The following is a 26,740-nucleotide window of genomic DNA, read 5'->3' as shown; positions in this document are numbered from 1 at the left end:
CATTACTGGCTACTAGATATCTGTTAATCAATATTGATGTACATTTTTGCTACTTTGTCAGAAAAAAAAAACATTCTGGGTTCCTACCACTGCACATTTTGTATGTCTCCCTCATTGGACACACCCAATTCAAGTCTTGCAGTTTCTACTAATGAGCTGTTGAGTTGAATCAGGTGTGCGTCCCCAGGAGAGGTTTGAGAAGCACTGGTCTACAGGACAAAACTCTAGTGACATCTATGTCATCTTGTGGTGAGTCGGCGTCCTATTTAGTGATGTGCAGTTGATCAATCCGAATGTAATATGAGTCAACAGGATGTGTTCACATATCTGCTCTTTTTTTCCCCCACAGCAGCACTGATGGAGGGAAGAGGTGGAGCCACTCAACCACATCCTGCTTCACCCCAACCTCTCACCTCATCCAACTGTTGGCATGGTGATCAAACTGTCATTTCCTCATGTCACTTCAAACTTCAGATCGGGGAGAGAAGTATCCCAGAAGGCACCACTGCACAAACGAAGAAATCACGGAGCGTCAGGAAGAGACAACGTGATGAGTTCTGAACATCAGGTACAGTTTATTTGTTTCGGTCAGTTGATTAAACCTAAATGAGAAGTAATACAGCTTGTTTTAGAGTTCTCGTTTGTTCTTAGCGAAGCAGAAATGTGCAATGTGGATTTTAAGCTGCTTCATGGCGTTGTGCGTTTGTTGTAGGCCTGGAGTGTTTATAGTCAGACAAGTCAAATAAAATCAAAAGAACAGTGTTATTTAGCAGTAATTCTCAGTATTAGCAACATTTCAAACATTACAAAGTTGACTTTGGATTTAGATTGCTGGGAAACACTTTTATTTTTTGCACTGACTCCAACATACTGATCCAACATCCAATAGAATTTGGTGTTTGTTGTTTGCTGAGGCACTATGTTGTCAAATGAATCAGTGATTACAAAATAAGTAAATTCATTAATAGTGTTATACAAATCTATGCTGGCTCTAACTGCATAATTTTTGTGTTAACACTTTAAAATGAGGTTCAATGTATTATTATACAACAATACATTATTGTGAACTAACAATACTTGTGTGTGTGTGTATGTATATATATATATATATATATATATATATATATATATATATATATATATATATATATATATATATATATATATATATATACACACACACTACTGTTGAAAAGTTTGGGGTCAGTACGATTTTATTTTTTGGAAGAAGTGAACACTTTTTCATCAACGATGCATTAAATTGATCAAAAGTGAAAGTAAAAGACATTTATAATTTTGCCAAAGATTTCTATTTCAAATAAATGCTGTTTTGTCAACTTTCTATTCATCAATGAATCCTGAAGAAAATACATTTCCACAAAAATAATAAGCAGCACTGTTTTCAACATTGATAATAAGAAATGTTTCTTGAGCAGCAAATCAGCATATCAGAATGATATTCATATTTGTTAACTACAAACATTTAAAAAAAATGTTGAACTTTATGTAAGTGAATTCATTTTATTTTCAAGTGTTTTCCCGTCATGTCACGTTGTCTGTACTCATGTCGTCTCTTGATCTTTTACAGAAGTCACAATGGAGATGACTTTATTGTCCATCACAGTGTGCTTCACTCACTTCCTCATCGCCTCGGCTCTTTATTTCAACACACTGCCAACAAACACCATGAGTGCCTACTCTGAAACCACACAAATAACTCCAGCAACAACAAAAACAAACCAAGAACCCAAGAGGCTAATAAATGCAACCTCCTTCTCACCTCTGACCACAACAACAAAGGACAGGACAACACATTTGCCCAGTGAAGTGCATACACAGCCAAAGACCACCCCAAATGTGACTCCCACACAGGAAACAACCTCCCTGCCTCAATACACCAGCAGTACTCCATCTCAGAATGGCATGATGGATGATAGCATAGGCGTTAGCAATGCTAGTAATGTTGCTATGAGCCAATCACATACAAGTCATACAACAGTTTCCACTAACTTTCCAAGACTGTCGCCACAAAATAATGAAACAGGAACAATGTCAAGTGCGAGTTACACTGATGATGGACGAACAGTTCAGACTGCAAACACTTTATCAGAACTGCTTAGTGTCTCGACTGTTCCCTGGAAAGACTGGAAAGAGAAAGAAGATAATAGAACAAAAGCAGATGAAGGAAATGATGAAACGAACTCCACCCAGGCCACATTTGCTAATACGAACGAGGAGTCGAGAGGAACACAGAGCACTGAGGGAAGTTACAGCTTCACTAGTGAACACAGAGAGGAACCTTACGACACAACAGCGAATACAATCGGTGCCAGTTCTGCAACGGCAACAGCGAGAAACGATTGGTCAACTTCACAAAGTACAGGCATTCCCACGATCACAGAGGCTTACACAACAGCACAAGACCCAACAGTTACAGATGCACCTGAATATCACACCTCAACAGGTGGTGTAAATCCCTCAACCACACAGCAGAACAGATTCACAAACTCTACGGCACACACAGGAAGAGAAAACTTTACAGGAACAGCGAATACAATCGGTGCAAGTTCTGCAACGGCAACAGCGAGAAACGATTGGTCAACTTCACAAAGTACAGGCATTCCCACGATCACAGCGGCTTACACAACAGCACAAGACCCAACGGTTACAGATGCACCTGAATATCACACCTCAACAGATGGTGTAAATCACTCAACAACAACACAGCAGAACAGATTCACAAACTCCACGGCACACACAGGAAGAGAAAACATTACAGGAACAGACACACCCGGTGGTACCACCACATATAACGACAACTCTATCATAACCAATGTCCTAACCGATGCCACAACCAACAAAACAAACACAACTGACACAGAAAGCAAAGTATGGCCTACATGTTTGAACCCAAACCCAGAATCTCATCCTCGTCAATTCCCACTGGTCTGCTTTATCACAGTGTGGGCTTTAGCAATGACTGCTACCATATTCCTAGGAATAACCATCTTCCTGTGGGTGCGTCTGTCTGTCTTTAAAAAGAAGAAGCAGCGGAGGGAGAAGGGAGGCCAGACATGCGAGAAAGAGAGCCTTTGGGCCGACCCCAAAGCATCGGTGCAGGAGAGAGTGGAGTTCTGGTACGTCAGTGGATCCACGATGGAGGCCGACAAGAAGCAGAAAGACAGAAAGAGGCAGGAGAGGATGAAGAAAAGAGCACGGGAACAGGAGAATGAGGAGAATGGGCTGTGGATTCAGCCAAGAGTGACTGTGGATGATATAACAGATTTCTGGTACGCAAATGGGCGCATGAAGGACGAAAGGGTGCAGGACACGTAGTTATAAACATGGAAACAGTTTGGATAGATATACCTTCAGACTTCTGCCTAAAAACACAAGGGGATTTTGATGGAAATTTTATTTGAGCAAGTAAACAAGACATGTTACATTTGTGATCCAACATGGACCTTTAACTCTCTGAAAAACTTCTATTTTTGTCAGACAAACTCCATTATTAGGCTGAATAAATTAGGCCTATGTAATGTACAAAAGAACTGGCATTACATAAATTCAAGGGCAACTAAAAATATTACACAGCAAGAATAATCGTAAATATGAGTTTCCTACTCAGAAATTGGTCATGAACAGCCTTTTATTACTGGGAAATTTGGAGTTTCTGGCCCATAAACAAGGCGAACGTGAGAACTTATGACTGATAAGTTTTATTTGTATTTGTAAATTTATGTAAATACGCAATTTTTGATGCATATTGTATGTATTTTTACACAGTAAAAATAGCATTTATTTGACCGAAATTCTGGACTCGTCAACAAGCTGACTATCTATATGTAGTGAATACAATTGCGAGGGTAATGTTTATATGGTTGCCAACAAATGGGACGCTGCATTTTATTCAAAATCCATTGGATATTGATTAAATATCTTTTATACATTTAGGCTTTAACAAAATTTCCCCAAGAAATAGGCCAAAATTCCATCTAATTCTTACTGACAAAAAAAAAAAAGCACCTGAAAACGACAAAATTGTAATTACGACTTCAGATGTGGGAAGTAGGACATTTCACATGAAGGCAGCATTACAATGTCAAGATTGGTGGTGAGGGGCCAACTAACAGGCACTTGGAATAATTTGTGATTTTGGTCAAAACGTGGGGACATAATGATGACATAAATATTTGTTATTTAGAATGAATGGCTCTGTGTTGTTTTTTATTATATTTTGTAATTAAAGTTGTGTTTTCTTCTGTAAAGTTTCTTCTTTTTCAATGAGTAAAGCAACTTGTTTTGGTGTATAGAAGTGACTCCGTATAACCTTTTCAGTTTGTTAAAACTTATACATTCTTTGTTTGTCTAAATTGTGTTCTACATCACTATTTTGTAAGTCTTAATGCTCATATTAATTTAAAATGCAAGTTTATTGAACTTGAATCCACAAATAAAAAACATTATTTATAAAAAAACTGTATTATTTATAACATGTTATGTATGATGAAAGCAGAGACCTATTACTTTAATTGTTAAGTTAATACAACATTTGTTTCTGTAAGTTACTTAGAAAAGTCCAGAAGCTAAACAGTTAGATAAACAGAAAGATAAACAGTGCTTTTCCTTCATTGGAAAAGTGAAGGGACCACAAAAAAATTCAACCACAGTAATCTTTGCTACACTGTTGAAAAACTCCATTCCAGTATTGTATTCCAGTAAAATCCATTCCTTGACTAAAATAAATAAAAAAAATTATGAAAATACACAAAATTTAGGATACACAACTTATGGTAATGTGTTTTGTTTTGAGGCCCCCCTCAAAGTTTCAAGTTTCTGTTGTGCATGACTCGGTTATTTATAAAAGAGTGAGAGACTATGTCATGAAAATGTGTTAGAAAGAGGAAATGATAGTGATAAGTCTTGTTTTCTGCTAAAGTAAAACATCAACAGAAAGAAAAAAAACATTATTCCTCATTTTTAAAATCAATGTCAAGATATCATGTGTATGTATAAATGCCTAAATTAACATTTTCTAAGAGTTTCCCATTAGCAAATCCTGCATGTGTTCATTACTTAGATTGTGACATATGAGAAGACAGGACATACATCTCTCAAAATAGTCTAAGCAAATTTTACTAGGCACAACATTTCTCACTTTTCTAAGTTTGAAATACTCTCCACCCAACAAACATGTACTCGCGCACACACACGTATACACTCAAACACAAAACATGCTTGCACAGACACTTAACAGAAACGTTGTGCTGACAAACCAGAGTCAAAACCCACAAACGTGTTAACACACCCTGAGCTTCCCATTCGTGCCTGGCTTCTCTTTTTCTACTTCAGCCTCAGATAATAATTCACACTATAACCAAGCACATTTTTTTAAGATTTCAGTTGCAGCCTTTCTCGTCCAGATGTACTCGGTGATATGACATCTTCAGAGGGAGGAGAAATGAAAGAGGGCATGTAGAAGTAAGAGAGGAAGAGAAATGAACAGGATATAGGTGTGCACTGCATGAGTGAGTGTGTAGATTTTCACATGTGCAGTTTGGTCTAGGTGGTTGGAGCTTGCAGGGACTTAACTCAGAGGCATGAAGGTAAGTGGCAATCACAATTGTTCATAAAACGGGAGACAAATCGTAACCAGTTTGTGGTTGTGACGTTCTAAGATGCTTGAGGACAGGTAGACCACATAAAAAAGACGGAAAGAAAAACAAAAATCGCTAGAGAAACATTAATGTCATGGTGACATGGTGACTCAAATCGCATTCTAGTAAATATGGTGGATGCATATTAGCAACGCCAATGTCATGGGGCTCAATTACCAAAAAAGTCACTTTGGATAAAAGCATCTGCCAAATGAATTAAAGTACATTCAATTTAATTGTACCTTCTAGCAAAAATCAATAAATAAATTTGATAAAAGCATCATATTTGAACGATTTCTGAAGGATCATGTGACACTGAAGACTGGAGTAATGATAAAATTCAGCTTTGCATCACAGGAATAAATTACATTTTAAAATATATTCAAATAGAAAACAAAATATTTCACAATACTCCTGTTTTTAATGTATATCTGCAGCTTTAGTGCAAATGAGAGACTACTTTTGAAAACATTCAAACACCCCAAACTTTAGACCTTTTTAATATACATTTATATTTATTTTATAAATAAAGGTGTGATAATTTGTGACTAACTGTCTTTTTCTTCCGGTGTCTTTTTTACTGTGTCACATGTTTATTTAAAAGCTAGAATCGCCCGTGCTACACTGAAAGAGAGAAAGAGAAGAAAAAGGAAGAACAAGACTGTGTAAAACTTTCCGGCCCAGATTCACGCAAGATTAACTCAGCAGAACACCAAAGCGCACAGAGAACAAGAAAATGAATTTCTTCCGCCAGCTGCTTTACTTTAACATTTAGTCAGGCGTTGGAGGTTTCCTACAATTTCTATCACATTCGTGAGCCTCAATAGTGGATCTCCAAAGACATTATCAGCTCACCTGAGCAGTAGGATAAACATCATGAGGCTCGTTTTTAGCAATTTTCTGCTGTATCTTGCTCTCGGAGCCTGTTTCACGTTCACTGATGCACAAGAGTCAACAGAGACAGATGCACATATCTCCACCACAGTATCAAATCACATCACTGTGGGGGAAATGTTAAGTTCTGAAAGCACCATTGCTGGACTTGTAAATACAGCCACTGAACTACAGACAAAACCAGATCTGTATCATACAGAAAACACATCTGTTCATCAAATGAGCACCATGCTTGAAGGACCAACAACTGTGAATCCTGTGCCACTCAATACTGAGATTGAAGAAATAACAGAAGAATCAACAACTGCTCCTGAAATAACAACACCTGATCAAACGGAGCAGACTACAATGGTCACCACTAATGTGCCTGCTAATGTGGAAACAGCAGTAGCTGAACAAATAACTTCAGACGCCCCAAGCACACCTCAATATGAAACGACTGTTGGCTTTACTTCTTCTGAGTTGACCAGTCCTATAGAACATCCTACAGATGAAATCACCACAGCTGCCTCCGCCATGGCTACTGATTCAACAGAAGCCCTCAATCCCATATACATCACGTCTCAACCACCTGCAGACTGGACTGCGTCTCCGTCCGACCCTGTGGAGACCAGCACAGTAACCTCCACTGCAACTGTAATATTATATACACAGCTGACTGAAATAACTCCTGAAGGACACTCAGACTCAACGTTTGTTGACGAATCAGTCTCCACTTATGTTACCACCGATGGAAATATCGAGCAAAGTGTTTTTCCCATACAAACAAAATGGTTATTAATAATCATAGTGTGTGTGACCATAATCTGTGTGCTATGTATTGGCATGGTTCTGTTAGTCCAACGGAGAAAGAAAAAAGCCTCAGGGACATTTGACCCCATGCACGTGAATGGACAAAGCAAGTGGTCCAAGAAGAAAAAAGATGACGACGCATGGGCGGGGCCTGTGAATCTGGAGGCGGGGGCTGAATGTGACGGTGAAGAACAGGAAGGTCTTCTGCCTGTTGATGGGAAACAGGATGGAGATGATATGGTGCTCAGCACATTCGCCACCCTGGACGAAGGTGACATGTCTAATGGTGGAGTGGGTGGGGAAGGTACTAAAGAGGCTACGAAATGGGAGGAGCAGGAACCTCTGCCTTACATAGATGAGGATGTGGACGAAAACAAGGCAGGAAAAATACTGGGAGAGAACAAGACACAAAAAGAAGATGACAAAAGTGAAAATAAGGAGTTGAACGGAGGAGAAACGTTCTGTCTCACCACAGCCGTCTAAAAGACTTGTTCAACAAATGAACGTTAAGGATTTAATAAGAATGACCATCTTGATAACATCATGTGTAACAAACAAGGACTAAGTAATATAGATTTGTAAATATTATTTGAGCATCACAATGGATTATGAACAATGGCGTAATGTATAATGATTTAAAACTTTTACTTAAAGGTTCAGACAGTTCAGTCAGTTGTCAAGTGTAAATGTATGAAACACAGCTTGTACAGAAGCAAATCAAACCGCTTCTATTGGTCAACACGGCAAATTCACATGACAAACTGGACCCATTGCGAAACATGTATAGGAAAATCTTTCACCCTCATGCGAATTTGCAGATCACCTGGACTCCTATTGAAAGCCTGGATTTTGTCAGCAAAAACTCTGTGAACAATGGTTAATGTGACCTCACTTCAAGACAAAATAATGGCTGTGTTAATCAATAATCATCATTCATTCATCCATTTGAAACTAAAGATGCAAATAAACATCTATACATCTAAAAGATACTGTTGTACTATTTGAGTAGATGCATGATGTTAGATACAGAGCACTAATATACATTGATTAAGGCACACAATGTTGATGTTTAAAATAAACAGCTAACTTTTAAGATTTTTTTTTTTCACTGTTAGCAAATAGATTTATAGCATATCAATGAATGATGGCAAAATATGCAATCAAATGATCTAAAAAAAAAATTTTTTTGTTAAATACAAACACTACCCAATATTTTCTGTCCTGATTTTGTGCGAAATTGTGTGAAAAGTATTTAAACATGTTAATAATTTTCGCACCAGAAAAAAGTGTCTCTTTCAAAAAGGTCATAGTTCTGGACATTGACCGTGAACGTAAGAGACTTAAGGATGGATATGTGACTGTAAAACGTTAGTTTATGGATTAATTGTTAACCCCGGGTAAATTATGAGCAGTGTGAAACGTGACGCAAGATAACCCAGGATTCAGTTCACCCAAGGTTTAAAATAACCCAGGGTTAACTATTTCAAGTGTGAAAAGCCCTTGGGAGTAGCCTAGAAATAGATTTACAAATATAATCTCACTGAATCATAGAAAAATCAGAAGCCAGCAGCCCTTCCAATCTGGCAATGTATGAGTGTGCAAAACAGAAAATAGAGAAGTGTAGGAATGCCATCGGTCGCTATAGGAAGGGTGCAAAGGTTGGTTATCTTTGCCCACAAGTGTATGTATTTAAATCAAGAACAATAAGTTAAAATATATATGACTCTTTGGGATTTATTTTTTTTCTTTGTTTTTTAAACTTCCATGGGTATTTCTGACATAATTGCTCATAGTGTGATATCCATAACATGGAGACATTGTTTGCTATTGTTAAAAAAGCTCATTTACCAACTAAACATTCATATTCATCTAATGCACTGGGTAACATTTCAAATTCTCACAGTGATCAAAAAGAGGCCTCATATTCCACTGAATAAACTGATATGTGACCCTGGACCACAAAACTAATCATAAGTTGCACTGGTATATTTGTGGTAATGGCCAAAAATACATTGTATGGGTCAAAATGATCCATTTTTCTTTTATGCCAAAAATCATTAGGATATTAAGTAAAGATCCTGTTCCATGAAGATATTTTGTACATTTCCTACAGTAAATATATCAAATGTATTATTATTGGTAATATGCTCTGCTAAAGGACTTCATTTGGACAACTTTAAAGGTGATTTTCTCAATATTTAGATTTTTTTGCACCCCAGATTCCAGATTTTCAACAAACATACATTCATAACAAACCATACATAAATGGAAAGCTTATTTATTCAGCTTTCAGATGATGTATACATCTCAATTTCCAAAAATGGACCCTTTTGACTGTGGTCCAGGGTCACATATCACAAATGACCACCAGATGGAGCATTCTCAGCTCACCAGCAGGAACCGTCTCTTTTTGTCTCCTAACCAACTAATTTAGTTTCCAACGTGTGTGTATGTGTATGTGTATGTGTGTGTGTGTGTGTGTGTGTGTGTGTGTGTGTGTGTGTGTGTGTGTGTGTGTGTGTGTGTGTGTGTGTGTGTGTGTTTATGCACAAGTTATATATATATGCGTTATATTTTGAATGGTTGCTGTGATTTTGCCAAGTAAGACAAGAAGAATATTCCTGTATGCAAACATAGACCCTAACCCTAACCAAAAGCACCTAACCCTGGTTTTAAACCTAAACTTGACATAAACAGTGAACTTACCCCTCAAATCCAACTTGGTGAAATCGCATTTACAACATGGGATAATACATTGATGAATTCACCTACAAATGTTAATAACAAAAAAGTGTTTGAGAGTTCTACGAAGGGTTAGTGGTGTGTTTAATAGATAAAAGATCTAAAGACTAAACAAAAAGACACACAGAGGACTGCAAATCCTCAAATGTGTGTCTGCTGGCCACATCCATCAGGATTGTTTGGACAAAACCAAGAGAAAAGGGAGGGAGAAAGATTCAGGAGAGGAGGGTCTTGGAAAAGAATGGATTCTCTGGAGACCAGCAGGAGGAGGAGAGAGGGAAAGAGTCAGAGGGGAGGGCTGATAACTACATCTGGAAGTTATTTGGAACAAGAGAGGGAGGTAAATAGCTGAAAAGATAGAAAGACAAAGACAACCGGGAAATAGCAATTAAGGTTGAGGGAACAAACTAACAAGCAAACAAATATGTTGATGTTTTTTATGTTACCTTAAAAAAAGAAAACGTTGGTTTTTTTTTGTAATGCCATGAGTAATCCCAGCGAGAAATTATAAGAGTCTGAAGGAATTAAACAACGAAGAAAGAAAAGCTTTAAGAATTTTGTGTGCCTGGAAACTGCAAGTTCATCTCTTCACAGAAGCCTTTTTTTCACACTTATGAAGATTCATTAACACCGTGAAGAACTGGAGGAATCACGTCTGTGATGTGGATAATATCGGTCAATGAATAAATAACGCAAGATCTCATGAACTTCATCAGTACTAAACAACAAAAAGACAATACAGGAAACTTTGTATTCAACTCTTTCCTTTTTCTGTCTCCACCTAAATAAAGGTAAAGCAACTATACTGGATTCATGTTTAATGTAAATTTTGGAATACTAAATAGAGATTTGTGTACTGCGTATGAACCACTTGATCATTACTAAAGCAGAACAGAAAACCTTTTTACAAATTACAGATGTTGTTGTTGACAGTGAGTTTGTGCAAACCAGTGATTTAATAAGATAGATGAGAATTTGTGTTTTTCATTTAGGTCAGAAAAAATATTTCATGGACTGAATTGCAGGAGCAGAATTGATTTTTTTAAAAAAAGGTTGAATTTAAAAAGAAAAAAGAGGGGGTATGCTTCAAGCTAATTCCACTCTTTTCTAAGCATTTATAATCACAAGTAACTAAAGGTACGATTAGGTTTCTATGTGATCTCATATTTTAAGAACTCCATTTAAATTCCCACATACATATGGTGCCAATTTCCAGAACCATTACTGACATACCACTGAAATCAGATCATAAATCCATGTGCTGCCTAACTTGAGGGGGCTTAAATGTTTACATTTTGTCCCATAATATGCTCTGTGGTCACATGTGGACCACATTCAGTGGAACAAAAAGAGGCAAACAACCACCAACATAATTATGTTGCCTTCTACTGATATGAAGTGGCACATAACAAAGTCCACACTATTTGAGTTTAAAGTATAAGTGAGGCCCTACAGTAGGTACATGTTTCAGTCATGGAACATAATGGCTTTCTAGTTAATGCTATCAGCAGTACAACACAGGGGTGGTTTCTTCCTGCCTGGAAACAGCACTTCCTCTCCATGCAACAGTTCAGGAGAGAGTGTGAAAGTTTACACACTTTAAAAGCATCGTTATTTGCTGATTCTATTCCTGTCTTTCTTCTTTCATGCAGAATGTCTGTGTCACGAGGTTGCCTCTGCTGTGTGAAGTACCTCATGTTTATCTTCAACCTCATCTTTTGGGTTAGTTCTGTTTTAGGCTTCTTTCTGTCGGATATCAGTTTGGCAGATTGCGGATCTACTGCAAGCTATATTCAGTTGAACATCACCATATTCATCCAACCCGTCTACGATTCTTTCTGTCACTGAACACGAGCAAGAGTTGACGTTGTTGTTCTGATCTGAATGATATGATGGTATTCAGACAAACAAGATTTGCAAGTGTAACGATTATTGTTTTTATACATTAGATCAGTAAACAAACAAGAAGTTAATAACTTACACAAATATTTGGTCCATTATTGCTCCGCCATCGAAAGGAGTCCCAACAAAGACCAAAGGAACAGAATCAATTGTTATGAGTGTTTTGGATCGAATCATTGAACGAGGCATTGAATCATTTACTAGTGAATGGTGTCACTTGTCACCACCTAGTGGCGTAACGTTGTAAAAAGTGCAGAAACAGTCACCAGAGTCAATCATAAGACAAAACAACTGTAACAATGTGTGGAATACATGTATTGTTTTTCTGAAGAATATCGGAGCATACACTAACAAGATTTTTTCTAGCAACGAGGCTCGTGTTAATTTGAAAGTCTGGTAGTGTGCAGGCACGTGCGGGGAGGGGGGGGGGGGGGCTTTGGGTGCTCGAGCCCCTGCCCTTTTTCAAAATGAATCAAAAGTGCCCCTCTCAGACAAATATCAATGATAATATCGTGGTCGATAAAACTAAATAAATGTGATTATTATAACATGACATTGATGACAATGTATACAATAGTAACGAACGGCTCAAAAGTCGGACAATTTCTGTTGAGGCGTTGCTATGGGTTGCGTGCGTTTTGATTGATTGCTGATTTTCCTCTGTTCGGAAGCGGCTCTCGAGCCAAATATGGTCCTTTCAGAGAGCGTGTGGCCTCGCGGGAAAAAAAGTAAACCAATATTTTTTTTTCATCCATAATCAGAGCTAATGAGTTGATTTAATTACAAATCTATATATTATATATTTTAAAGTATTACACAATTCACCAATGCACGTTTGTCATGTATATACACCAACCAATCGTGATCTGGCAAAGCAAGTTCAAATTCCATTGGGCATGTGAAGTGGATCGGTACTTTTCTGTTCTTATTCATAAATCGGTTGAAAATTACATGGACAGACGAACTAACGTTTCGGGCTTTCGGTACGGTGCGCGCGTGTACCGAACGGTTATGAATGCAATCTATAACAGTTAACAGTCGGCTTTAAAGCAAAGTTTAAAAGCGGAACACACTTCAATCCGAGTTCCCACATGAACATATTGAGTATTCAGTCCATTTTATCACGAAATTCAAACGATAAATGCCGTTTTAACGCTCTATTATGTGACGTGACAGATAGACGCGTATCAGTTCAACTTCAAGCGGCAGCGCGCGGCGCGCGAGTGAACGCGATCATCTCTTCCTAAAGAAATTAATATCTAAAGGTATGTTGAGGATACATTACAACTTATTGAAACGTATCATATGTTGTGTAATCGCTCCATCGGTGTTTCAACCGCGGAAAGACAATAAAACAGCTTGTAAACAAACAATGTCATGTAGAATCACATTTACCTCAGAAGTCATTCAGTGTCCACAGCTGTGAGTTCACCAGAGAGATTAACTCTTTCACTGAATACATGCACTATATTAGCCTATTTATTAATTATATTAGCCTATATATATTCATTATATTCCACTTAGCCTGTTAGTGATGTCTTGTTTATTTAATGTATGTTTAAATAAACCTGTCATGAAAATTACAGCCACTAAGTTAAATGATTATATTTCAACAACGAGTTGGAGAAAAAAAAAAATAATAATTAGATTTAGATATTAATGCAAAAACTGCCTTATGTGAAGCTTATGAGTGTTGATTTTTATATCTAAAAATAAATAGCAAATGAATTTAGGCTAATAGTTTGGGCTCTGTTGTTAATCTTTAATAGCAATATGTAAGGGCTCCCTATATAGTTTACAGCATTATCTTTAAGAAACTTTTAGTTATAACTGAATTCATTTAAGGACAGACACAATTTTTTTTTTCATTAAACCACTGTTGAATAAAAATTAATAAAAAGCAATTTTGTAAAACTGCTGTACCGAATCCGTACCGAACCGTGACTTCAAAACCGAGGTACGTACCGAATCGTCAGTTTTGTGTACCGTTACACCCCTAATATATATATATTTACATATTGCCCCTTTTTTAGATTTGAGCCCCTGCCTCTGAAGAACTCTCTGCACGGCCCTGGTATTGTGTGTGATCCTCAGTCGTTTAATGTATGGTGCCTAGTTTACAAGGTCGGCAAGTGTATGATGCCAAGTGTATTCCATCTGTAAATATGTACGAAACATGTAAGAATATACAGGTAGCCTACTTTCAATATTAATGTTATGTTAATGAAGGCCATGCAGGCCTACACCTGTTCCTTAGAATGACCTGCTTTAAACTGATGCACTTGTATGACCATGATGTATCGTTATTTATTCTTTACCTGCTTGTTTGTGCAGTTGGGAGGATGTGGTTTATTTGGTGTTGGGGTGTGGCTCGCCTTCACACAGTCAGAGTTTTCATCTCTACCGCTGTCCTTCCCTTCACTCTCCGCGGCCAACCTGCTGCTTGTTGCTGGGGGAGTCACCATGGTGACAGGGTTTCTCGGATGCCTTGGTGCTCTAAAAGAGCAGAAGTGTCTATTGATGACGGTAAGGTAATCCTAGATCCTTACTGACATCTGTAAAACAGATGTGGAAACTGCCCTCATGTGACATTGAAGACTGGAGTAATGGCTGCTGAAAATGTAGCATTGCCATCACACAGGATTAAAAGTGAGGGTAGGAATTTTTTAGAGAGGCTAGCAATGGCAAGTTAGCTTTGAAAGCATAACATCCCACTCCCCCTTCAGCGCATCTCCAAAACCACGAACGCACACAGCGGAGTCTGAGAGACAGCGTTAAATTACCTCATGTCTGAAAGCACATAACATTGCAATAATAATGAATGTAAACAACTTAGAGCATTTACTTGTACCACCTGACTGCTGCAGATACATTTCACCATTGATAGTGTTGAGACGCACTGATGACATGTGATGTCTGCGCGAGCAGGTGCGCGGAGGTATGGAAAAACCATACCGAATGCAATGATTGAACAAATTATTTTTAGTCCTCCAACTTCCACAGGAGATACATGTACATGTATTCATATTTATATAAATTCTATTATTGATTGCTATCAGGATGTGAAGAGAGTTTAAACCAGTAGTATAACAAAAAGTGTTTATAAAAAAAACTGCCTACCTTATCTTTAAATTAAATTTTAAAATATAAAAAAATTATTTTTTAAAATGTAATAATATTTTAGGCATGATGCATATAATGTATGTGGCCTTGATAATCATGACGTCATTTTTGCCGCGCGCACCTTTGTGGAAGCGATTTTTTCCGAAAACATTTAAAAAACAACAACTTTTGAACGTTCTTATATTTATGTCATATATAATGTACGTAATTAAATAATTTTAATTTCATGTCCATTTTTAAAATTTGGAATATAAATAAGTTCAAATATCATCCTCATCTCTGATGTTTCTCCTTATAGGGAAAAAAGGGAGACAATTGTTGGGGATAATAAACCTAGTGTCTTGAATTTTTAAGTTGAAATCTAAAAATTTGATTGATCAAATGAATTGACCAGAATGAGACTTTGTTGAGACTTTTCAAGATAAAAATAAGAGAAGCGGGGGAAGCAGAAGTCTCTAATTGCTCTTTTTTTAACCTCACTGATGTCTAAGAGAAACAATTGAGATATTAAAAATATTCCATTGGTGATGTTTCATCCTACGTGGGAATACTGTCAGAATACACCATGTCTGTTTTTTAAATATATTGTTGTCATTCTAATTATCTAATAGTTTGTACTTGTTTTTTGTTTAGTTTTTCGTGATCCTTTTGTTTCTAGTCCTGACAGAAGCGGCACTGATTTTGGTTTTGAGTCTGTTTCATGAAGAGGTAAGAGACTAACGTCTGAGCCTTGCAAATATTTCAGCCTTTCCTTCCAGGAAAACACTTTGCCTTCTACTTCCTGTTTATCCGCTTCTCTGTTTTGTCCATTTAGTTGGACAAAAAAGCTAAGGATGACCTAAGAGAGGGAATGAATGGCTATGAAACAAATAAAGCGCTGGCAAAATCCTGGGACAACATGCAGAGGATTGTGAGTTGGGTTTATAACAGTCACAAAAATGAAGACGGAGATTCTTCAACGTAAATCATGGATTCTGTTTCCTTCAGTTCAAGTGCTGTGGCGTGAGCAACCACACAGACTGGTACAATAAAACATCCAAGACCGATCCGGGCAAACTTCCCGACTCCTGCTGCAGGGATAATTTTGGAGAATGCCCTCACTGGGAAGAGGTCAGCTCATTTCTGGGGTTGTGGGGTCAGCTAAGTACCACACATTCCTAAATCCCACCAACGGTTAAAAGCATGTGGTAATTGCTACCACATGCTTTATGTAAAATGAAAACCACACCCTACATGCATCTGATGTTAATGCTCTTTGTTAAATAGCTCTTTGATAAAATACTGATTGGTCCACCTGCAGTCAAATATTTGCCCCCACAGGCAAATTCCTAGCTGTTTCATGCCTCTTGTATCACTCGCAGTTTCTTTCATCTCACACGTTTCACCATATTGTATCACTGTTTCCAAAAATATATATATTTACAAAACATTAAGCAGCAGAACTGTTTTCACCCTTGATCATAATCAGAAATGTTTCTTGAGCATCAAATCAGCATATTAGAATGATTTCTGTAAGTAATGATGCTGAGAATTCAGTTTTCTTTTCTTTTGAATTGTACTCAAAACTCTGTAAAATTACAACTTTACTGTATTGTTTTCTTACATACAGATATAGGCTATGTAAAATTACTAAAATAATGCCGATTATAATTCGCGAAAACACCACCAGATGGCGCAAAGGGACAGTTTTGACACCATTGTTCACACTGTAAAAAAAAAAAAGACAAAAACGGTCGACGACTGGCAGCCACAAAAGGTAAAATTAAAGTGAAATAACCTAAATTAAATAACTTTAACAGAAATGTTCATTAAACGTAAAGAAAAACACTTATTTTACAAGTATTTCCTGAATTATGATCAAACAGTGCATTTAAATATAGTTATTTTAAATTATAAAATATTTCACAATATTACAGTATGCAGCCTTGGTGAGCAAAACAAAATAATTTACTAACCTTAAACATCTGAATGGTAGTGTATATTTATAACAATTTAAATTTCTTTCCGTGTTTCAGTCAATTTGTTTACTTATTTGGTAGCCATGTAATAAGCAAGATGTACTACTTCCAGCCAGTCATTAACGCAAATTAAACCAAGGCCAGGATTACTGTGTCATGGTTTAATTTTGAGAAAATGACCAGCTGTTTTTCCTGTGTTTTAGCCGTGCTATGAGAAGGCCAAGGACTGGCTTCTGGCTAACATCACCTCGGTGCTTGGGTTTGGAGTTTGTATTGGCATCGTTCAGGTACTTTGAAACTCATGTATCTGGTGTAGTCTGATTGTTATACAAATTTAAGCTCTGCATACACTCGACTGCATTTTCTCCCTCCAGATTCTTGCTTTGGTGTTCTCCATGCTGATGTACTGCCAAATCCTACGAGCAGAGAAATACATGGACTGACCCTGCCTTCGCCCCATTCTTAATATGTAATGGACGTTTAAATGGACTTGCCTATTAGAGATACTGGACGTGATATGCATGTGCACATACAGTGCTGCACTTCGGATGAAGCTCAGATGAATATCAGATAAATTAATGTACCATATAAAAGGCCAAATAATTCACTTCTACTTAGATTAAATGAATATAAAGTGAATGTATACAGTAGCTGGAAAAAGTAAATCCTAGAATTATTGCACTCTTTGTTAAATACCCTTATAACTGCTTGCAATGAACATGCAATCAATATTTTTATTCCTATAAATGGAAATCAAATGTTTAAGAGTTGATGATTTGTTATCCTAAACCAACGGTCAGTACTATATTAACGTCTGTTAAGGTCATTACAAATAAAAAATATGCAATACAACAGTTTTGACTGGCATCATGTATTTTGGTATAAAATGCCACATAAAAAAAATTAAAAAACATCCAAAATACAAAAGAATAAATACATCAGTACAGCAAGTTTCTGATCAAGTAGTGTCAGTTCCCCAATTGGCTGGTTCTTCTCTTCTGCTTTGCCTCACAGAGGTCATGCAACATGATTCAGAGTTCATTATGAAAAAGTCTAAGGTCAATCACACTCAAAGACCTCATCCAATTGTGCAATTTTATCCTGTGGAAGAAAGAAAGAAAGAAAAAATAATTACTTGACAACTCTGCCCCCTTCTGGAAGAAAATAACACATGAATATCCCAGAGAGAGACTGAGGAAAAGTGAAATGTAGACAGGAAATATTGCTCACCCATCCTCCGTGGCTCCTCACCCATGGTGCAAAGCTCTCCATGTAGCGTTCAGCATAGCCCGTCAGGCGCTGAACTCCAGTTGCGGTGACGACTCGTCGCGACACATCCATGGTGATGGCGAGACGCCGCAATGTAGGGCTGACCGGCGCGGGAACAGGTGGTTCTTCACTCTGACTGGCGTACGTGTCAAGGAGTTTGGCAAAAGATGGGTAGGAGAGGCGTGTGAGGGTGGACCGCAGGAAGGGGTTGGTGTTTATCTACAACATTAAACAACAATTAGCAATGATAAACACAAGGCAGCAACTGAAAATATGACCATAAACAGTCAAAAACACAAGATAAAAACAATTATATTTATGCTATTAAATCTTTTCAATAAGGAACCAAAATCTGCTTTAAGAGCCAAGTTTACTCTATATCCTAGTATGATATATATAAAAAAAGATTAGGAAGAAAGGAAGAACCTTGTCGTTAATGGCATCCCCCTCTGAAGTCAATATCTGAACTAGCTGTTGAACCACAGCTTCTTTGTCATTTACTGTGAACAAAAAGAAGTGTAACCTAATATCCAAACAATGCAAGTGAAAAAAAAAAACACAGCCAGACAACAGCCTATTATAACAATATGATATTGTTAAGGCACTGAACATCCATTGCTGTAACGACAGCACACAGCAAGATATGACAACACATGGAAATGTATCTGTATCTCATTATGATAAAAATATGAATTTATCAGGTCATAAACAAGTTTCGCATCAGTTTATGGCTTGATATTTACCTTTGGGTGGACTTGGTACAGGCTCTGGTTTAACAGGGGATTTCTTTTTCACGCTGTGTTTCTGTGCGATTCTGTCCAAAGTTTCTGCCACATCATCATAAAACGCAGGAGGATGGGCTGAGAAAAAAAAAATATTACATTATATCACATGCAGAGTTCATATCGTTCTAAAGATTGGGGTCAGTAACAAATCAATACTTTTATTCAGCAAGAATGCATTTAATTGATTGATATAATGATAGAAAATGTCTATTTCAAATAAATGCTGTTCTTTCTGTTCACCAAGAATCCTGAAAAAAAAATTATCGTGGTTTCCACAAAAAAATAAGTTTTCAACATTGATAATAATAAATGTCTTGAGCAGCAAATCAGCATATTAGAATGATTATGTGACGCTGAAGACTGAAAATTTTACATTTTAAAATATATTACAATAGAAAAATAGAAATATTTCACAATATTACTGTATTTTGAACAAAAAAATCTTACCGACCCTATACTTTTGAAAGGTAGTGCATTTATAGGCATAAGACATTAGACAATCAAGAACACATTCCTGACAGTGCCTCCTGTGTCTCAACTTCTATATCCATAAAATAAAAGCTGTATATCTTGTACGTCTTAAACTTACATGGTGAAGCATGATGCCCCTCAAGTTGTGGAACATCTGAAGGATCTTTTAAAGGCAGCGTGGCCGGGCGCCGAAGACGAGGCTCTTCTTTTTTAAAAGATACTTTTTTGAGTATATCAGATATTTTCATTTTTTTCTTCTTTTTCTTATTTTTGTCCCCCGATTTTCTGTCACCTTCCTCTTCAGACGCAGAGGATGGAACGCATACCTCTTCCTAAAAGAAAATCTTCTCAATTAACAAGTTCTCAAGAGCAATATTAAATCACATAATGTTAAGAAAGAAGAAACTAAAAATAAATACATTTTGGCTCCTTGACTGGTCAGGAAATTCTTAATACTGAAACCAAAAAGGCTTTTAATTAGCTTTGCAGTCCATGACCCGGATGAAACAAGAGCAGGTTATATATAAATAGTGTTTGCCCGTTTCACACTGCATATATAGGCAATGCATTTTTATTTTGGTGCCCACAAGTAGAGGTGTTGCAGAAAAAGTAGAAGCCTATTTTTGCCATGCAGAAATTATTTTTAAAATGTAAAGCTTTTTGATTATTACAATCATTTGCAATGTAGATTTTTATGAAGCAACCTAAAATAACAGGTTAAATTACACACATTATTTGACAAAAAAAAGCAATGTTGTTTTGCGGCGTAAAAAAACAGGCCGTAGGGTTTTTTTTTTTACCTCTTTTTTCCTGGGTAAACTTTGTGTCCCATTTGTCAATTGTTTGTCGGACTGGCCCGGCTGACTCCGCTTCTCCAGGCTGTTGTTTGGAGTCGGGTCAGCGGTACCGTCTTTCTTAGCATGGCGGATTGTGGACGGACGAGTTCTCAGTCGTCTTTTTATGAAATTTTTAATTCCATGTTTCTTCTCTTCTGCGGCACTGATCTCCTCATCCAAAGAGTCCCATCCATTCGCATCTTTCCTTATCTTGTCTTTCGTAGAGGCACTAAGAAAAGTAAGCGAGACATGGAGAAACATGGGTCATTTTTTTCATTTCCAAAATGTTAAAGTAAATTTTCTTTTAATCACAATTCCATCTTGTAAATTGGAAAAAGGTGCAAAACTCACTCTTGAAGAAATCCAACCTTACGGATTAAAAAACGTGTGACGTTTCGGCTCTTCGTCAGACATTCTTAGCCTTGACAATGGCCGAAACGTCACACATTTTTTAATCAATAAAGTTGGATTTCTTGCACCGAGTGAGTGTTGCACCTTTTTTCCAATTTGCATGAATTTTTTTTTTTTTTGGTTGCGGTTCCTCTTTTTAACATTTTTTGTATCACAATTACATCAACAATTTCACAATTTGCATGTTTATATAATAAAGAATCCTGGAAAAACTGTCACAATAGCAAGGTAAGCACCAGCTTATATTTTCAAATAATTATTAATGATTGACAGAAGAAAAGAATGATTCATCTGTAATAAGATGGACTTTCTAATAAATCTATGCACTAGCTATTAGTTAGATTAGTTAGCTTCTCCTTAATCTTTTAGAATACCATAACGTTTGACTAGAACATATAGTATTTCTACCAAATCCTCTTGTAGGTAATACTTTCTTAATTTACAACACAAGCCATTTTTAAGTTACAGAGATAACATATCAGCCTTAGAAATCTAGATGCACCCTAGCAGCAGAAAATATAATTTGTAGCCAGGGCGTCTAGCAACTCTCTGTTGGCTTGCGAGCTGGAAAAATCAAACTCTAGTCAGGCCAATCACATCGTGTTTACAGTTGGTGGGCGGGCTTAACATAATGACGGCAGAGTTGCGGCAGTTCCGCGTGCTACTTGAAAACAAAGAAGCTGGCGAACAGCGGTCTTTCACATCGGCTATGGCCACGACTCTGGAAGACTTGGAGTTAAGCTTTTCTTTGAGAAAAGAACAAAGAACGGCACTGAAGTCATTCTTAAAAAAGGAAGATGTGTTCGGAGTTTTGCCTACCAGATACAGCGAAAGTTTAATCTATCAACTAGCTCTGCTTCACCTTCTTCCTTGCTCTGGTTGGTTGTAGCGCTATTCTATTACGTGCAGAGGGAATCTGAAAGACAACCGTTTATCCCGCCCCTCGGATTGAGCCATGAAAATGGTGTGTTCCAGGACCCAACATCTTGATGTGAGTCTGGCTTGTCAGGCTAATAATAATAATAATAATATGGTTTTTTTATAGCGTCTTTCAAGAACCCAAGGTCGCTTCACAATGTAGTACAAGAGTACAATCAATTGACAATCACAATAACAGCCAGCCTGCTCATTATTACAAATAAAAAAGCAGATGGAGACAACAAACAACTACAGATAATTAACATAAGAAGTTATAGAATCATCAAAAGAGAACATTAAATACAATAAGGAAGTCATAACATAAAATTAAAAGTGTGAGATCACTTGAAGGCAGAGAAGTTTACTGAGCATAGAGAAAAGATGAGTTTTAAGTTGAGACTTAAATGTCTGGAGAGTAGGTGCGGTACGAAGATTCGGGGACAGCTTATTCCATAGCTTAGGGCCAATAACACTAAAAGCCCTACCACCCACAGTAGACCGCTAGATCTGAGGGTCCGGGCAGGAACATATGGTTGCTCTAACTCAGCCAGGTATTGGGGAGTGGGGCCATGACTTGCTTTATAGACCAAAACCAGCAGTTTAAACTGGATACGACTGGCCACAGGAAGCCAGTGAAAATGGTTGAGGATGGGAGTGATATGTGCAGATTTTTTGATTTTTTTGCAGCTGAGTTTTGCACCATTTGAAGGCGATGTATAGCTTTGGTAGGTAAGCCGCTGTATCAGGCGTTACAGTAGTCCAATCTGGAGGTTATAAAAGCGTGAATAACAGTTTCAGCATCTCTGAAGTTAAGGGAGCGGCGGATACGAACAACATTTTGCAAGTGGAAAAAGCATGATTTAACAGTCTGGCCAATTTGTGCGTCAAGGCATAACGTGAAGTCAAGCAATACTCCCAGATTTCGCACAGTTTTTGAAGGCCTAATCTGGACACCATCATTATCAATGAAAATGTCATGTCGTGGTAAACTCTGTGATTTAGGGCCAATCAACAGGATTTCAGTTTTATTAGCATAAAGCTGTAAGAAGTTATCAATCATCCAGGTTTTAAGTTCCTGAAGGCAAGAGTTAACAGAAGCGGGTAGATAAGCCGAGTTGGGTTTAAGCGTGAAATAAATTTGAATATCATGAGCGTAACTATGAAAGTTAAGAACATGCCGTCTGATTATCTGACCTAGTGGCAACACATAAATGAGAAATAAAAGAGGACCAAGTACAGAACCTTGAGGTACACCATGAGAGATAGGAACAGTACCGGATCGATCTTTATCTATCCTAACAAATTGCTGTCTGTCTGATAGATATGAAGTTAACCACTGAAGAGCAGCACCAGTGATGCCCATTGCAGATAGTCGTGAAAGAAGCGTGGAGTGGCACACAATGTCAAATGCTGCACTGAGATCGAGAAGAACCAGGACACTGTGCGCACCAGAATCAGAAATCAGAAGAAGATCATTTAGCACTTTTAAAAGTGCTGTTTCTGTGCTGTGATTGGAACGAAAACCTGATTGCAGCAATTCAAATAGATTGTTTTGCTCTAGATGTGACTGCAGTTGTGCTACGACTACCTTCTCAAGTAATTTGGCAATGAATGGAAGGTTTGATATTGGTCTATAATTGTTCTGGATAGTATTATCAAGGCCGGACTTCTTTAGTACTGGAGTGACAGCTGCTACTTTTAGATCATGCGGAACATAACCAGTGGCAAGAGATCTATTTATAATATGCGTAATGGGTTGAATAAGTGAAGGCAGAAGGGTTTTTAGAAGGTATGTTGGAATAGGATCAAGAGTTCAGGTGGTAGAATTAGATTTGATAATCAGTTGTTCAACTACAGATGTATTTGTGAGTAAAAAAGTGTCGAGTGGACGACCTATCAGACATGGAGTTGAATAGGAAGAGGCTGTTGGAGAAAAAGTTTGATAAATGTTATAAATTTTTTGTTGAAAAAAAATACTGAAAACTTTCACATAGATCAATAGAGCCAGTAATAGCTACAGATGAGGGTTTAACCAGTTTGTTTATTTCCGAAAAAAGAGCTTTAGGTTTGCACTTGGCTTTTAATGACAGTTGAAAGATAGATAGAACGTGCAATGTTAAGTGCTTCTTTATATTCTACTACTGAATCTGATAAAGTCATGGAATGCACAAGAAGGGAAGATATTTTGTAAAGTCTTTCACAACGCCTACATTTTTTTTTTCAAAACTCTTAGTTCAGGGGTGAACCAAGGAGAGGAGTGAGTAGACGGTACAGTTCTAGTTATTAATGGAGCAAGATCATCCAAAACATTACAAATAGACTGTGACTGAGGGTCTGTCCTAATGATGTGTGATGTTTCACCAAAACACTTGATTTCACAACACGTTGTTGTGTGTTTGGATTTTCGACAGGAACTCGACAGGAATGCAGTAACATTGATTGCTCATTTAGCCCGGCTTCCAGAGATGAAATATGGATTTGTCTTTCATTTTATTTTATTTTACATTTCCTTTTACTGAAACCCTAAAGAATCAAGATGAATATGGTCTGTACTATTGTCTGTATCTCTCACTGAGAGAAAAGCACATGTCATCAATATGTTTTGGAAAACTTTCTCTGGTTGGGTCCAGATCTCACCAACTCCAACCTTGGAGAGACTGTATCTGTGTATGTGCGCAGTATTCGGTGTTACAGATCAGTATTAGATGTGGACTACGGGCATCCTAAGAGACGGGTGGACTTGCTGTTCTGGGCAAGCTGGCGCCTGCCAGCGTCAACAAGTGATATATAGACACGTGAATCTGATTAACTGACAATGTGTGGAAATTTACCAATACTGTCCATTTTCTCCAAGCCAATCAGAATCATTCAACTTGCAGTAATGACGTGGCTAGACCTTGAAAACAGTATAACTGTTCAGGAATTGTATGTACGATAGGCGGAGGCGGGTAGGCTGGTAGAGGGAGTGTGGCCTACGAACTCCTTGTGAGACTTGAAGCTGGCTTCTGCTGATGAAACTGCAAACTATTCTTCAATACATTTTTCTTTAATTAATTACACCCCTGACTCTTGGTCTTAATTTTTCACTACTGGTCCTGGGTCCTAAGCTGTTACCCCAACACAGGTTGCGGTAAGATATCGTAGTTTTGGTGTTTGGTTTTACAAGAGGGAGTGAGAAGTCGAAGACAATTAGAAATGCCCAAATAATGACCCCGAGCATGCACATTGTCAATACCAACAGTACAAAGTAAATCGAGAGTATGAGAGTGGGAATGAGTGAGAAAATCAATATGCTGGGATAGTTCAAAATAATCCAAAACAGACAAAGTCTTTTGCAGAAGTACAATCAGAATCAAAATGTATGTTAAAGTCGCCTAGCATCATGATTCTATCATGCTGGGCACAGGCAAGAGTGAGAAGTGGAGTCAATTCAGAGAGAAAGTTTTGTATTATATCTAGGGGGTCTATAAATCAACATAATCAGAAGTGGAGCAGGACCAGCAATTTTAAGTGATAGACATTCAAAACCGGAAACATCAAAAACATCAATTTTAGTCACTTTATAATTGTTCTTAAAGATCACAGCCAGACCACCACTAAGTCTAGGTTTTGTCAGGTAACTATATCCAGGAGCTTTTAAAAGGTTCAGTTCAATGAAATCATCAGGCGTTTGCCAGGTTTCAGTCAAGAATAGTAAATCCAGGTTTCTCTCAGTTGTAATGTCGTTCAGCTAATAACATATATGATTCTTGACTGACTTTGTTAAAAAATCTTTTCAGGTGCCAGTCAAATAAAAAAAAACTTAAAAAGGCATTAAAAGCATCACAGTCTAATAAAATAAGATGATATTTACAAAATTACGTTTACTTCACGTCATGACAGTGTTTAATTCTGCATGTGATTGAATGATTTGGGTCACCTGTATATGTTTGGGTCATTGTATTCTCCTCCTATCCGTCCAGGCCTCTCACCAGGTGGAATCGAGAGCGAGTGACGCAGGAAAGACTTCAGCACCATCCGCGTCTCCGCTTTAATCTCCAGGAGAGAGATAGACGGAGACGGGGACGCAGGCCTGACCACCACATCTGCCATCTCTGAGACAGAGAGAGAGAACTAAAACTATTTCAAATGTGAGAACACTTTCAGATTACACAATACAAACCACCGCTCCAGAATTCCAATGTACTGCTGACCAAATTTCCACAAGTAAAACTAAACCAGCGCCTCAAATCTCTATCGAGACAGGATTAATTGGAGGTCAGTGTACACTTTATATGTTTGGTCTTCTTCAGTGAAAAAAACGCGCATTCAAATAGAACCAATAATCCATCCCATCTAAAAGAGAAGTGCGTAGTACCTTAATTCATTGTGGATACTTGAAGGAAGTGAAAGTTTAACTAGTGACATACACAGATACAAAAACACAGAATAAGAGCTGGAAGTTCCAGTCCGTTCACCTCAGGCATTTTATCTATGTCATGTAGCCTTTCACAAACATCTCAAACATGACGACAAGCCCAGCACTACAACAGAAACAAAAAATTCATTGATTTTCTAATAATGCAGAATGTCAACTGTGTGTATAGGCTATATTGTGCCCTCCAAGTCGGGTTTCGATAATATCCACATAAATCTGTATAATTTTGATTGTAAATTCATTCAAGTAACTTGAAATGATCAATGAAGACCAGTTATAACATTTTTTTGGGGGGATGCATAATATGTGTGATGATGCATATATGTCACAGACAGATGTGACTTTGGCGACTTAGATGCCTGATTACTGGATTAAACTTGGCCCTTGGTGTGTGTATATATCATAAAACACCTTTATATAATATATTAATATTATAGTATTCAATATTTTTTTTTTCAACAAAAAAAGTTAACAAAAACATTTATTTTTTGGTATGCAAGCCTTTTGAACAACTGTATTTGTAAAGCATTATTATCATTCCTTTAGTTTCTCATTCGCATATGAG

At 37.4% G+C, this 26,740-nt stretch overlaps 4 protein-coding genes and 1 long non-coding RNA gene across 9 annotated transcripts in view; 4 read left to right on the top strand and 1 right to left on the bottom strand.

Annotated features, from left to right (window-relative positions):
- The first annotated feature begins 457 nt into the window (after positions 1-457).
- LOC307136742 (uncharacterized protein) lies at positions 458-4,471 on the top strand. Its single transcript, XM_079833990.1, has 2 exons — positions 458-568; positions 1,589-4,471. Exon 2 carries the CDS (start codon positions 1,597-1,599, stop codon positions 3,334-3,336), a length of 1,740 nt encoding a protein of 579 aa, XP_079690116.1. The 5' UTR covers positions 458-568; positions 1,589-1,596; the 3' UTR covers positions 3,337-4,471.
- An 885-nt stretch (positions 4,472-5,356) lies between these two features.
- LOC307136724 (uncharacterized protein) lies at positions 5,357-8,551 on the top strand. 2 transcript variants are annotated; one of them, XM_079833972.1, is made up of 2 exons: positions 5,357-5,606; positions 6,262-8,551. In XM_079833972.1, the coding sequence occupies exon 2, from the start codon at positions 6,534-6,536 to the stop codon at positions 7,824-7,826; it is 1,293 nt and encodes a 430-aa protein (XP_079690098.1). In that variant the 5' UTR covers positions 5,357-5,606; positions 6,262-6,533; the 3' UTR covers positions 7,827-8,551. The 2 variants fall into 2 exon arrangements, with proteins under 2 accessions (XP_079690098.1, XP_079690099.1); XM_079833973.1 differs by having other exon boundaries at positions 6,266-8,545.
- Positions 8,552-10,372: 1,821 nt separating this feature from the next.
- tspan4b (tetraspanin 4b) lies at positions 10,373-17,918 on the top strand. Its single transcript, XM_079833951.1, has 8 exons — positions 10,373-10,876; positions 11,738-11,807; positions 14,322-14,513; positions 15,744-15,818; positions 15,925-16,020; positions 16,098-16,220; positions 17,272-17,355; positions 17,443-17,918. The coding sequence occupies exons 2-8, from the start codon at positions 11,739-11,741 to the stop codon at positions 17,509-17,511; spliced, it is 708 nt and encodes a 235-aa protein (XP_079690077.1). The 5' UTR covers positions 10,373-10,876; position 11,738; the 3' UTR covers positions 17,512-17,918.
- Positions 17,790-26,740, bottom strand: part of bcl2l12 (BCL2 like 12) — a 12,191-nt gene continuing 3,240 nt past the window's right edge. For 2 of the 4 annotated variants that reach the window (XM_079833907.1, XM_079833908.1), the window contains exons 2-8: positions 25,678-25,852; positions 20,394-20,658; positions 19,712-19,925; positions 19,081-19,197; positions 18,764-18,837; positions 18,299-18,556; positions 17,790-18,169 (exon numbers count right to left, since the gene is read on the bottom strand). In XM_079833907.1, the coding sequence (XP_079690033.1) occupies positions 18,128-18,169; positions 18,299-18,556; positions 18,764-18,837; positions 19,081-19,197; positions 19,712-19,925; positions 20,394-20,658; positions 25,678-25,852 (1,145 nt within the window). In that variant the 3' untranslated portion in view covers positions 17,790-18,127. Of the gene's footprint in view, positions 18,170-18,298; positions 18,557-18,763; positions 18,838-19,080; positions 19,198-19,711; positions 19,926-20,393; positions 20,659-25,677; positions 25,872-26,740 lie in introns of all 4 variants that reach the window. The other 2 variants (XM_079833910.1, XM_079833909.1) reach the window with 1 other exon arrangement.
- Positions 25,721-26,740, top strand: part of LOC307136717 — a 9,278-nt gene continuing 8,258 nt past the window's right edge. The window contains exon 1 of the long non-coding RNA XR_013817823.1: positions 25,721-25,888. This is a non-coding gene — a long non-coding RNA (uncharacterized lncRNA). The remainder of the gene's footprint in view (positions 25,889-26,740) is intronic.

Source organism: Gobio gobio (assembly GCF_949357685.1).
Source record: "Gobio gobio genome assembly, chromosome: 1".
Classification (NCBI taxonomy): domain Eukaryota; kingdom Metazoa; phylum Chordata; class Actinopteri; order Cypriniformes; family Gobionidae; genus Gobio; species Gobio gobio.
The sequence above is the reverse complement of the archived record's forward strand: the minus strand, read 5'-3'. Positions and strand labels throughout refer to the sequence as shown.

Coding starts and splice junctions, on each gene's coding strand:
- LOC307136742 (XM_079833990.1), top strand. CDS start 1,597: ATGGAGATGACTTTATTGTCCATCACAGTGTGCTTCACTCACTTCCTC.
- LOC307136724 (XM_079833972.1), top strand. CDS start 6,534: ATGAGGCTCGTTTTTAGCAATTTTCTGCTGTATCTTGCTCTCGGAGCC.
- tspan4b (XM_079833951.1), top strand. CDS start 11,739: ATGTCTGTGTCACGAGGTTGCCTCTGCTGTGTGAAGTACCTCATGTTT. Junction 14,514..15,743: donor AGAAGTGTCTATTGATGACG/GTAAGGTAATCC, acceptor TTTTTTGTTTAG/TTTTTCGTGATCCTTTTGTT. Junction 17,356..17,442: donor TTTGTATTGGCATCGTTCAG/GTACTTTGAAAC, acceptor TTCTCCCTCCAG/ATTCTTGCTTTGGTGTTCTC.